Genomic DNA, 14,168 nt, shown 5'->3' with positions numbered 1-14,168 from the left:
TTGGAGAGTTGAAGCAATGTTTGCCAATCCTTGTAAAGCATTTCACCTCTTCAGAGGCTAAAGCCTCTCAATACCAAGAACAATTAAAGCAAGAGCCTTTTGGAACGACTGGGGAATTCAGCAAAATAAATCAGAAATCCTCTGCCTTGGCTCTGGAGGGTTGCCTCATTATAAGAGCAGATCTATTAGCCCCCTTGCCATTGTCTTTCATTTCTCAAGTGAGGTGATTCTAATTAAATTAATCTGCATGTCAATCTATCGGTGATCAATCAAAGGGGCCGAGGTCCCCCTTTGCGGCAGTGTGCTTGCGGCTGACAGGGCCTGATAATGGAGGAAGAAATAAACTGTCGAGCAAAGTTAATTAGTCAACATAATAGGTGGATTAAACAGGAGCCGGCTGATTGCTGTTTCACATGTTGAAGCATGAGGTGGGAGCTGAAACTGCAATTAACAGACAATTATTATATTTGGTTGTAAGAGGTCGCATGAATAAACATATCTCAGTGGGTTTCAATTTTTAATCCCCCTTCCTTGTTTAATATAAGGAGAAGTGTAGGTCATTTCTTCTTATTGTTTTAGCCAAAGTTCTGGAAGGCAGCACATGTTCTTGGGTAGAATACTTGGTAAGCAGTAGCGGAGAGAGGGACGTTGCCATTTTGTTTGTATGGGTGATTAATATGGGCTAAGAGGTGATCAGGGCAACCAAGCTCAAGAAATTAATCCTGGAGCTGCTGCTGATGTGCAGTGTATCATTATCAAAGAAGAGGCGCTCTCATATTGAAGGGCACTATGCTGTCCTTCAGAGCCTAATGCTAGCACATCCTGGGGCTGACCATGAAGCTTCCCCATACTTTTAGGTTTCAGCAAAGGCATAATGGTCCAGTTTTACCTTAATATACAAGATGTCACCAGAGCTTAGGTACAACCAAGGATAGAAATCAGCATCGCAGGCAACAAATTTTGTCGTCATCACTAACCAAAATCTCAGCAATCCCTTGCAGCAGTAGTCATCTCATTAGAACGTAGCATTCTTTATCTGAACTTCTTATTGGGTAATCTGAGGTCATTTTGATAAGAGACTGAACCTTCATAATGAGTCTCCATAAAGAATATCACTTACTTGTATTGTTTAATAGGTTCTGATGAAAACTGGAAACATGTTTTTAAATTTGTTGAGAAATATGTCATTTGAGCAGCTGTGTGCTTGCAAGCCATCCTTTTGAATTCACTAGAATCTGTGACTTAATAGTCCCATGTGCCCTGCACATTACAGCAACGTGGTATCTCCATTTTTAGTTGTTTAAGTGAATTGAGACAAGTCAAAGTTTGCCAAGTGTGTGATTTCAAACTTGATTATTTGCTAAGGAAAAGGTCTAGTTGGGTTTGAAAAGCACTATTCATTTCAGCTCTGAAATGCCTTTGACACACATACCCTGTTCCGGAGAATTTTGGAGTGGAAACACCCCTGGCAGCTACAACTGTAACAGCATAATGAATACAGTTGCTCTCATCCCAACTTTTGCAGACCACACTTGCTTTTCTTTTTTAAAATACATTTTCATTTGCAATGACAGCAGCTTTATCTCTTCTGGCATATATGCTGAAGAATGGTGTAGGGTAAAATTCAGTCAGCTCTTAAAAAAAAAAAGTTAATAAAGTGCTCTTGTTAGAATGATGGTTAACAGTGTACATTTCGCCATACAGCTACAAGCTGTGCAATTTGACTTAAAGCGACATCAAAAGCCTATGATGCCAAAGACCCACTCATCAATAGCACCTCTTGTTAGAGTCGTACAGTCTAAGCACTAGTTATTATGTGAAATAGCTGTGCAATTTTCTGCAGCTCCCAGCTGTTATTTAAGATTCTGGGTTTATTATACTCTGCGCTCATCTCATTTTAAATTGTATTAAAGTGTTTCCTTATATTGTTGTCCCACTCACAGGTTGTGGTATCTACAACAGTCAATGTGGATGGTCATGTCTTGGCAGTGTCGGATAACATGTTTGTGCACAACAACTCCAAACATGGTCGGAGGGCTCGAAGGCTTGATCCTTCGGAAGGTACGCCTTCTTATCTGGAACATGGTAGGCATTTTTTGTTGGTTGACCATTGCTTCTTTAACCGTGGGTCTCTCGGGTTGTGGGGGGGTCCCCCCTTTTCTTCCATTACTGGCTGTCCTAGCGAGATCATAGGATGAGAGGGTCAGTGTCTTCTCTCTTTTTCCCCAAGGAGTACTTTGCTCAGTACTGGCGCATAGTTTTTAAGCATTTGGGTAATTCCAGCAAAATCAGTTCATGCATTGAGTTTTGGCTCAAATGCTTACTGTGGGCAAGCTCTTCCCATCAAATGTATGGATATTGTTAGTGCATTTGAAAAGGATATGTAGAGAATTAAATTGTGCACAGAGTGTTCTATATGCCCAAGAAAGCCCAATTCTCTTCTATGATGCAGAGGAAGCACTTTAGGCTCTTGGAGTTTCCCAGCTGTGAGGCACATGGGAGACCGGTGCATTCTTTGCAAATTCTTAAATAACTGATTCGCTTACTGTGGCACATTGTAGCTATCACATGACAGTTGCAATGGTCACATGTTTGTATGAATCGGGTCTTGTGTTTCAAGAAGCAGAACTGAACAAAATGGTCTGCTTTTTTTAAATAAAAAAATGGGGCATAATCAAAATTGGTTTCCTTGTGTTATATTTTACATACTGTGATTTAGGGCAAGATTAAGAGATGGGTTAGTTTTCTCCTCTTTGTCCCATGGACAGAGTCTTAGGTTGTTTCCAGACATCCACAGAAGCCCTCACTTGATTCGTTTGAGGATTATGTTGCCAGACTCAAAAAAGAGGCAAGGTCAGGTTTCAGTAAACCAATCTTCAGAACAAAATCATATGTTAATATATTTACACGTCCCTCCTATAACTGAGAGCCAGATTAGGACATAGAGTACTTTCTTGTAGCTACCTGGATATTCATTTAAAACTGAATCTAAAAATTCAGACTTTCATCATAGCCTTGGTCAAATGACCATTTATCACCCTGATTCTGGCATCTATAAAATGAGAAAATAAAATTTTATTTATTTATTTATTTGAAACACATCTGTCCTGTCATTCTTCCTTAAAAGGAAACCAACATAGCTAACAATCCATAATGCAAGACCTTAAAAAAATGCAAAACATGGCCAATAAATTCTTACCAGCGTATCAAAACCACATAAGTCAATAAACATACAGTACTCATCACCTGCACACACTTCCCTCAAGAGCTCTGAAACAGAAATGTTATACCTGTCCCTTGAAAAAGACGTGGGTGGGTGTGGCAGATGTTCTTTATTGGGAAGCCAATCCAGAGCCTTGGGCCACCTGTCCATAGTGACTGCGAATCTAGTCTCTGCTTGTAGTGGCTCACCTGGAAGATGCCAGATGCTACAAAAGGCCTAACAATTGAAGTGTTTGGGTTTGGTCAGTGGCACTGGCAGAAAAGCTAACATGCCAAATCTACATGGCTAAAGGAAGGACAAGCCCCTCTATTTTTAGCATGGCATGGCAACTGTTTATATCTTACATGAGACAGGAGCAGCAGGCAAGGATTCCCCGACATTCTCATGGTGGTCTTTGGAGAAAGCTCCTTGATTAGGGTATATTCTTGTATGCTATTTGTATGTATGGCGTGACAATGTATTTTCCTTTCATTCATAATATCCTGAATGCTCGTATGGATGAATAACGCAAATGCAGTCGTTTGCAACTGTTCTTGGTTTTTTATTTCATTTTGAAATATATAATAAACCTTTTTTTAAAACACACAAACACACACACACACACACATTAAAAACAAAACAAAAGCCCTAGTCTCTGACAGAAGTGGGATGCTAGCAAGAGGCTCAAATGATGAGACATGCAGGCTCTTATGGGAGCAAGTTGTTCTTCCAGTCACTGAAGGTCTAGGGATGTCTGTTGCTGGTAGTTAACTAACTTCCCTGGGCTGCTGAGAATAAATAAAATAAGCAATGAAAAAAACGATCATTTAAAAATAGTACCGAAAAACTAAAAGGCAACTATACAATGTTTGATGGCTGGGGAAACTGTGGTCCTCCAGGTGTTGCAGCATGTCAACATCTGGACGTGCTTCAACATCCCCATCCCTGCTATATATATTAATCATTGCAAATTAATTAATCACTGTGAGTTGTTGCCACCTTAGTCATAAAATAGAGTGTGTAAACTGTAATTATAAGAGCTGGTAGTTGTCACAAACAAGGTATATCGGAATCTGCCTACTTGTGTGTGGCTTACTTCACTATCTCATTCCTAACTTCACACAGGTAGGCTGTGATCCTGTGTACCTTGGAGTAAACCCCACTGTATATAGTTGGCTTCATTCTGACAAAACGCGCATAGGATTGTGGTGTTAGTGAAGCCACAGGGGAAGGTTCAGCCAGATTTTGGTATGTGTCTAGTGTGCTGATTCCTCACAATTCCCATTCAGTGTTTGTGTGTGTGGGTGTGGGTGTGGGGGTGTGGGGGGGGGGTGTGGGAAGTCTTCTCATGCCTGATATCTAATCTAGTTTTCATGGATGGTCAAGGAAGCTAAATACCATGGAAAAAGCTACAAAGTGAAAATGGTCTTTCCCATCATTAGATAAATCAATACTCAACAGAAATTCTCTCACCTCAGTATTTGAGTGTGATATCATCACACCCTACCATTTTTCTTTGCATACATTCAGAATTACTGGAACAACTTACGTGAGTAAATGTAGTTATGCAGAAAATGCATAATGAATCAGGTCCACAAGTTTGCACTTTCTAACCTAAAATTCTTAGCTCTGCAGTGTTTCTTATTATGTAAACATAACTTACATCTGTATTTATTTAGCTTTAACTTTTTAGGCTATAACTCATACTATAGATTTTTTCCATCCCTGCCAACAACCTAATTTAATAAACAAACCACTGTCATAATTTTTGCCTGATTTTACTAAGGAATGTGCAAACTGTTATTTTATTAATTAGCAAGACGCAAAGCTATACAAAGGATATTTATTCATTCATCCTTGAAGTGTCCTAACATAAACCATAGTCCTTCAAAGCCTGCTTTTTTATTTTTTAAGGAGATATTTTCCCCCTACAAGGAGGCCACATGAATACCTGCCAGTTACTAAGACAGCGCTAGATTCCTTCAAGCTTGGAAATATTCCTGTTCTCACACTTAGAGCACAACTATCTGCTCTAAATATTTCCCATACTTCCACCCCATGAGATGAGGTAATGTTTTGGGGAAAGCAAAGGAAATCGTACTTTATTATAGCGGTTTTCTTGACAGTTCAGCTCATGACAGTCAACACCAAATTCTGTAGTTCTACTATTATCTTCTGAAACTGGAATTAATGTTTCTATAGCCACTCTCCAAAAGTTTCCCATTTACTTAGTTGAAACAGTTTGGAAGTCCTTGGGGGATGCTCACCTTTTTTAAGAGACCATTGTGCTGGAGAAGTAGCTTACTTCAGGGTTGGCTCAACAATTAAGCAAAGTAAGCTGGCTGCCCTAGACACCAGATGTTGTGGAGGGTGGTGGCAGCCCCTCTGGCCATTCACCCAGAGCCTTTATGCGAGCAGTGCGAAGCTTTTGTCTCTCCATATGTTGTTAGCCCCATTAGCTGCAGCCAGCATGGCCAATGGTCATGGATGATGAGAGGTGACCAACGAAATCTAATATCCAGAAATGGTCCACAGATTTAAGATTCAGGACAGGGAATCCTGTTCTCATAACCACAGGATATTGTGGATCTCTTTCCAAATATAGTCTTGTGTAGAAGAGTGTTTCTGGTGCAATGTGTGTTATTAGTTTATTATTACATTTATTATTATTATTATTATTATTATTATTATTATTATTATTATTATTATTATTATTACATAGCTGAAGAGTAAGCAGACTTACATGTTTTACAATTAGGCCTATTTTTGCTACTGTTGCCTATATAGTACTGAGCCAATCATACAAGGTGTCACCTTCTAGAGCAGCCTTTCTCAACCTTTGGTTCCTAGATATTGTTGGACTGCAACTTCCATAATCCCTAGCTAACAGGACCAGTAGTCAGGGATGATTGGAGTTGTAGTCCAACAGGTGTGATCTCAGAACCACTGGCAGTCATCTTTGAGAATTCCTGGAGAACAGGCGAAGTCCCGGCAGACTGGAGGAGGGCAAATGTTGTCCCTATTTTCAAAAAGGGGAAAAGAGAGGACCCAAATAATTACCGCCCAGTCAGTCTGACATCAATACCAGGGAAGATTCTGGAGCAGATCATTAAGCAAACAGTTTGTGAGCACCTAGAAAGGAATGCTGTGATCACCAATAGTCAGCATGGATTTCTGAAAAATAAGTCATGTCAGACTAACCTGATCTTGTTTTTTGATAGAATTACAAGCCTGGTAGATGAAGGGAACGCAGTGGATGTAGCCTACCTTGATTTCAGCAAGGCATTTGACAAGGTGCCCCATGATATTCTTGTAAAGAAGCTGGTAAAATGCGGTCTTGACTATGCTACCACTCAGTGGATTTGTAACTGGCTGGCTGACCGAACCCAAAGGGTGCTCATCAATGGTTCCTCTTCATCCTGGAGAAGAGTGACTAGTGGGGTGCCACAGGGTTCTGTCTTGGGCCCGGTCTTATTCAACATCTTTATCAACGACTTGGATGATGGACTCAAGGGCATCTTGATCAAATTTGCAGATGACACCAAATTGGGAGGGGTGGCTAACACCCCAGAGGACAGGATCACACTTCAAAACGACCTTGACAGATTAGAGAACTGGGCAAAAACAAACAAGATGAATTTTAACAGGGAGAAATGTAAAGTATTGCACTTGGGCACAAATACAAGATGGGGGACACCTGGCTTGAGAGCAGTACATGTGAAAAGGATCTAGGAGTCTTGGTTGACCACAAACTTGACATGAGCCAACAGTGTGACGCGGCAGCTAAAAAAGCTAATGCAATTCTGGGCTGCATCAATAGGGGTATAGCATCTAGATCAAGGGAAGTAATGGTCCCACTGTATTCTGCTCTGGTCAGACCTCACCTGGAGTACTGTGTCCACTTCTGGGCACCACAGTTCAAGAAGGACACTGACAAACTGGAACGTGTCCAGAGGAGGGCAACCAAAATGGTCAAAGGCCTGGAAACGATGCCTTATGAGGAACGGCTAAGGGAGCTGGGCATGTTTAGCCTGGAGAAGAGGAGGTTAAGGGGTGATATGATAGCCATGTTCAAATATATAAAAGGATGTCACATGGAGGAGGGAGAAAGGTTGTTTTCTGCTGCTCCAGAGAAGCGGACACGGAGCAATGGATCCAAACTACAAGAAAGAAGATTCCACCTAAACATTAGGAAGAACTTCCTGACAGTAAGAGCTGTTCGACAGTGGAATTTGCTGCCAAGGAGTGTGGTGGAGTCTCCTACTTTGGAGGTCTTTAAGCAGAGGCTTGACAACCATATGTCAGGAGTGCTCTGATGGTGTTTCCTGCTTGGCAGGGGGTTGGACTCGATGGCCCTTGTGGTCTCTTCCAACTCTATGATTCTATGATTCTAACATCTGGAGACCCAAAGCTGTCCTAAAGGACTCTTTTTGCCCTCCCAGTTTAGTTCCAAGGATTTCATGTGTCAGAAATCTGGTATGCTTTAGGGTTATCCAGCCTTTTTTCCATTTACAGTCCACTTGTCAGTCAGTAAAAAGGAAAATTACTCTCAGTGGTTTATCTCAGTGTAATCAAAATCATGCTTTTACATCCACCAAGTTCTTGATACATAAATAAATAAATACGTTACTCAACTAAATGTTTCAATATTTAAAAAGTAATAGCTGGCAAAGGCTAAGCAGCATTGTGTGGTACAGGCAGGGTAAACCACAGTAATCAGTGGCTTGCCATTGTTATTATGGGTTACTCAGTTAATAGTTTTTTTTTTCATTTTTAGAGAGAGAGGAAGAAATTCTGCTTGATTATTTCAAAGCTTATTTAGATACATTAAGATGTTTACAGAGAAACCAATGTACCCAAAATCAATATTGACCTCCAGGGTTGTAGCTTTATAAGGAAAACTCCCCCCCCACCAAAAACCCCCCAAAAACCCCAGACCAAAAGACATTTGAAGGAAAGTGGTTACGGTGCAGAATTTGCCAGATGAAATAATGTCTTTAGCACCCTACCCACCCAGCCCCAACAGAGGTGGGTGTGAAATGTGTAGAGACTTAGGCCTGACTCTCTTCTGTCCTGCCACAGAAGTTTTGTGTGCCATATTAACAAGTCACTGTAGTACCTTTCTTTTCTTTAAGGGTGAAAGAGATCATATCAGTTGCAAATAAATTCCATAAGTATATGAGTTTAACTAGAGCGATATTTTTGCTTTCTGGGGTGGATTCTTTTCAAGTGCGCGCGCACGCACACACACACACACACACACACTTGTATTAATCTATCAAATTTATATACCAGTTTACAGTAAAATCTTATTAATGAGATAAGTTAAAATGCATAAAACAACTTTTTAAATGCACTTATGCTGCACCACCACTCTTGTATTTGACAGTTTTATATTAAGGCTGCACTGTGAAGTGGTGTTAGGAGTTGCTTTGTTAGCCTGGTGCTATTACCTCCTTTGAGTAATATTTTGACAACTATGCACCAAAGCAGTTATTACCTACAGTGATTACTTGCTAGAATGCAGTTTGTCCTTTGACTGTATCCCTCTAGGCTGCTCTATTCACAGCTCCCAGAAATTCTTCTGTGGGTATCCTCACTTCGTAATCTGTTCAGGCAGAATTTCATTTCCCCATTGCTGAGGTTGACTTCAAACAGCCAAGGCAGTGAACGAGGTTGTGAAACCACCATGGGCTGCGTTTTGACAGTCGTAAAATGTGTGCGTATCTCCTGACATGCTATAGACTACTACATAGTATAGGCGCGATCATGGCTTATCTTCTCCTGAACTAGAGGGACCTCAGCAGTAAAATGATGCGACACTTCAGAGGAATTCCGGAAAAGAATGAGCTGCAACCTCTTCGCTGGTGTCAGTGTTGTAGCCACCATCTCACCCCTTAGTCTGAATTCTCTGATAACCACAGTTCAGTCGTCTGTAACTAGGGGGATGAGGTTGCAATGTCTTAGCAAAACGTGAGCCTGATTAACTCTCTCTTTTTATATAAATTAAGCACTGACTAGAAGAGGATATAGATGAATATAAACATCTGGGTGAAATTAAGACAGCTAGGAACACTGTTGTAGCCAGTGGAGGCTTGCCCAGCCTTAGTCTGGCCTCAGCCAGCCTCCATCTTCCTGCCTTCTTTCTCACAACCAGTCCAGAGAGCTGCTTTGCCAGTCATTGGCTGCGTCTTCACCTCCTGTTGGTCTTCCTACCTTTCTCCCTGTCAGTTTCAATGGGCACTTGCTACCACTGGTTATCACTGCTAAAAAGCTTGCCATGTGGCATCTGTAACCACAGCGAGGGTAATTATCTGTAGCTCATGACCCCATAGTAGAGCCCACTGCTACCAGGCAAGCAGAGCCCTGGATTTTCAAATGGCTGCAAGATGTAAGCAGACATTGTTTTCCATTTCACCTTGTATTTGGTCACTTGTAGCTCTGTTTCTGTTCCTTTGCAGTTCGTCTTCTGCCTTGCTGTCTGCTGTGGTCAAATTATGCAGCCAATGTAGTTTGTGCAATTAATTATGTAAATTAGGTAATTACATTGTCACTATGTTATTCCACTCCATTAATTTCAATGCAAAGAAAATTCAAATATATTTTTTTTTTGGGGGGGGTAATCCATTCTGTATCATTTGCAGATTGAAAAGAACACCAACAGGAAACATGGATAGAACTCACTGGATTGATTTCCATTTTGAACAGGGGACAAATAACTGAACACTGACAATTTCCACTCCTGCTTCTGTTTTCATTGGAATTCCCCAACATCCCTCATTGCAAAGGAGTGGTGGTACTGGCCCTGTGTTATCAGAGGCGACAGATATCACAGACCACCTCCTCCAGCCTGGCCCAATGACTTGTGGCAAGCTTTCTAGTGGCTAAGAAAGCAATCCACAGCTGCTGAGCACACTACAAATATTATAGTCACCTAGAGGCTCTTTTGAAGCATTCTCCATGTTGAGGCCGTGACACGTGTATCAGCCCTAAGTAAGCTGGGGGGAAGTTGTCAGGCAAGGAAAGAACATGGAAATGGGCCATGCATCAGATTTGCAAAAGCAGGCAAGGTGGCAATAGGAAGCACAAAATAAGTGAGCCCACAGTTCCCTTAGTGTAAAATAAAGATGTTAGTGCTGCTCCGGCACATGTTGAGAAGATAGCTCAAATCTTGCATTTCCACCAGATAACAAAGCAGTGACGTTCAGGTGAAATCCTGCTTCGTTCAGTGGGGGACCAGGTTTCACCGTAGATGTGTGCAAAGTTTTATCAGCACGCTCAATAGCCTCGCTTCAAAGTAATTTCCCAGCCTGCAGGTTGTATTTATTTGAATTTAAAGCCAATTGCACAATTGGTTTGTCTCTTTTTCTCCCCCTCCACGGCATAATGCAGTAGCCTCAAAATTATAGTGCTAGGGACCCTGTCGGCTCGCATGCTCTAACACTTTATTATCTAATGATCTAATATGCAACAAGGCAAAGAGGAGGTGCTCATCACTCTGACAGGATGCCTAAGAGAAGTGACTAAATTACTTTATGTACCATTAGCGCTAGCAGCCATGGTGAACTCACCGTGAGCATTTATGCAAATACTCCCGAATATATTCAAGTGGCCTTGTCAAGCTGACAACTGACAAGCAGTTTAAATGGCTCTCTCTTCCTTTTTTTTTTTTTTTTTTAAGGGCCAGGGCTGTGCTTTTTTCCTTCTCACTTTCCCCCTCTACCCTGTGCAATTACTGGATCTCTTTGGCAACTGCTTTGATTCTATATCAGTCTCAACAAATAGCAGAAGCCAAAAAGGCAGTGGAGTGGTGGGTGGTGGGATAGCCAAGCCGGCCTGTGTACATTTTTCATATGGTAAAAGTACACATCTTACAGGTATGGCAAATTAATGGGTCATTCCAGTGGTGGAACTACATTTTGGGGGCCCTGAAGCTTGAAGCCTCTGGGTATAGGGCAGTATATAAATTCAATAAATAATTAATAATAATAATAATAATAATAATAATAATAATAATAATAATAATAAACTGTTATGAGGACCCCTTTGCAACCAATAATGAGGTCTGTTATCTTCTTCAATGGGATTGTTCCATGACAGATCACCATATTTTTTAAAAAATTACATCTCAGATTTTGATTTAAATTGCTGTACTGGATTATCTCATATGTCAAAGTCGCCGGTGTGAATAAAGATTTCCTATGCCTTATAGGTTTTTATTTGTGTGACTCAAATTGGGTCTAATAGACCCATTTTTTTAAAAAAATGTGGACTAAAATCACTTCTGGAGCCTCTTCATTAGTTTCATAGTAGATCCGCCCTGGGCCATTCTATTGGTCCATTTTAAATACTGCAACTTTTGAACATTTTTCCTGTTCCTAAGCTCTAGCTCAGCGGCAGAGCATCTGATTTGCATGCAGAAGGTTCCAGGTTCAATAGGGCTTGGAGAGATCTCTTTCTGAAACCCTGGAGATCTGCTGCCATTCTGTGTCGAAAGTACTGCGCTAGATGAACCTATGGTCTGATAAGGCATGTTCCTATGTAATTCCCAGGGTCTGACCAAAATAGGATCAAGGATACATCTGACTATTGGGTATTTGCTTCAGTTACGGTATATGATGCGTTGAAGCCATATATATTTATTTTATCAGTTAAGTTTCACACAGAACCTATTTACAATATTTGTTTATTACATTTATATTGCACCTTTCCTCCAGTGAACTCAGGGTGGCATACATAGATCTTGTTTTCCCCATTTTATTCATACAACAACCCTGTGAGGTTTGTGAGGCTGAGCGTGAGCAGCTGGCCCAAGGTTACCAAGTGCGCTTCATGACTGAGTGGCGATTTGAACACTGGTCTTCCAGGTCCTCATCCAGCGCTCTATCTGCTATACCACGCTGGTTCCAATACACCATTTTTAAATGAACTAATGCTATGGCTAGGAGGCAGAGGAGGATTACCAGCAGCAGCAAAAGTTATCCTCTCTTTGGACTTGGTTGCAATGGCAGGTGGGATTGCCAAAGCCCCCCCCTTTCCACCCCCATTGTCATTTTGTTTAAGCAGCCCAGCGCATAAAGCTGAATGTGCGCAAGTTCAACGAGCATAAGTTGTGACTCTACTGTATAAACCTTCAGACATATGACCTATAATATCAAGGCTGCACTGAAATTGCAAACCAGGACTGTTATTTTAAAGAATAGTCAGATCTCCTACATACGTCTTTGGGAACAGATTCTGGAATTATGTTACATTCCACCATAGTATGTCTCTGCATTGGCTTTGTTTAAATCATTGTGGATGCTGAATATATTACTACTGTGATGAAAATTTTCCCCGCATTTCCTCCTGCACACTATTAACCATCACTTACTTGGAAAATACATTTTATTTGAAAATTATCGAAGGGAAGTTTTGTGTTTGTATATTAAAATTCTCATAAGTAAGGTACATGGTTTTTGTTGCAGCTGCCTTCCTTTCAGGGTGGTCAAGCTGTGTTTGTGGGTTCCCTTTTCTTTCATTTTATAATTCATTTTATAATTCCAGTAATTCTGCAGACTTTCTCAGTGCCCATATCCTCATGTCATCAGCTGGGCTTTTCTGTAAGCATGAGAAGGGGTCTTGCTGTAGACCTCACAGCTTTATTTCTTTTCTTTTCTTTTAAAAAAAGTGAAGAGTTTTTCTTACTTTAAAAGAAATGAATGCAGAGAATGCTTCCTTTAAAACCAAAATAAGTGAGTGCCCAGATCTCTGGTGTTTGGTAGGCAGCCTCACTGTCTTCCTTTACTTCACATAGCTCAGGGCAAGACATCATGGGGTAACTCTTACCTTATTTTTTCTAAATTAGGAAGTGCAAGCAACCAGGGAGGCTGCAGAGTGATGGAAAAAATGTTTAATGAAAAGAGTGTTGTTGTTGTTCAGTCGTTTAGTCGTGTCCGACTCTTCATGACCCCATGGACCAGAGCACGCCAGGCACTCCTGTCTTCCACTGCTTCCCACAGTTTGGTCAAACTCATGCTGGTAGCTTCGAGAACACTGTCCAACCATCTCGTCCTCTGTCGTCCCTTTCTCCTTGTGCCCTCCATCTTCCCCAACATCAGGGTCTTTTCCAGGGAGTCTTCTCTTCTCATGAGGTGGCCAAAGTATTGGAATTTCAGCTTCAGGATCTGTCCTTCCCGTGAGCACTTAGGGCTGATTTCCTTAAGAATGGATAGGTTTGATCTTCTTGCAGTCCATGGGACTCTCAAGAGTCTCCTCCAGCACCATAATTCAAAAGCATCAATTCTTTGGTGATCAGCCTTTTTTTATGTCCAGCTCTCACTTCCAATGGAAAGAGTAGCCACCCACAACCATAAAAGCAATACAGAAAGCTCGACTTTCTCTATGCCTAGGGTTGTATCCAATGGAGTCATCCCATTAGCGCAGGGACTTCTGCCTGTGCAATGGGACTCCCTCTCCCTCTCCTCTTCCTGTGCCCACTCTGAGTCTCAAAAACAGATTTGGGGATGTAGGGGCAAAGACAAAGTCACATTGCGCAGGTGGAAGCCCTTGTGCTAACAGGATGACTTCACTGGAAATCACACCAGTATTCTTAAGAAACTCCAGAGTGCCCTGTGGAAGAGCCAGGAGAAATGGAAGCTTTATTTTGCATTGGAGGACAGATTTTGGCACAGCACTAGAACATCTATCCTTGCTGCATATGGAAGGCAGCAGCCATCAGTGCAAGAAGCCAGTGGTGTCAATAGATAGCTCATGACAGAACCAGAAAGTACAGACCCAGGTTCCTTTTCTGTGTTATTCCAATCATCTTTCCCCACCCCGATCTGCAGCTGGGTTGAGACAGAAATAACTGCAACCATTGCTGTTTGGGTTTTACAGATTTGGAATATTTAACAGTCAACGTGTCAAAGCAAAACTGTATCCTGCATTCTAGCAACATATAATAGTTTTCAGAGATTAAGCGTCT

General features: G+C 41.3%; 1 protein-coding gene across 8 annotated transcripts in view; it reads left to right on the top strand.

The window, feature by feature from the left end:
• The window catches only part of EBF1 (EBF transcription factor 1), a 382,065-nt gene that overhangs the window by 263,405 nt on the left and 104,492 nt on the right, over positions 1 to 14,168 (top strand). For 4 of the 8 annotated variants that reach the window (XM_082213736.1, XM_082213732.1, XM_082213735.1 and 1 more), the window contains exon 8: positions 1,944 to 2,061. In XM_082213736.1, coding sequence (XP_082069862.1) covers positions 1,944 to 2,061 — 118 coding nt within the window. Of the gene's footprint in view, positions 1 to 1,943; positions 2,086 to 14,168 lie in introns of all 8 variants that reach the window. The other 4 variants (XM_082213734.1, XM_082213730.1, XM_082213733.1 and 1 more) reach the window with 1 other exon arrangement.

This window comes from Podarcis vaucheri (genome assembly GCF_965113315.1).
Source record: "Podarcis vaucheri genome assembly, chromosome: 2".
Lineage (NCBI taxonomy): Eukaryota > Metazoa > Chordata > Lepidosauria > Squamata > Lacertidae > Podarcis > Podarcis vaucheri.
The sequence above is the reverse complement of the archived record's forward strand: the minus strand, read 5'-3'. Positions and strand labels throughout refer to the sequence as shown.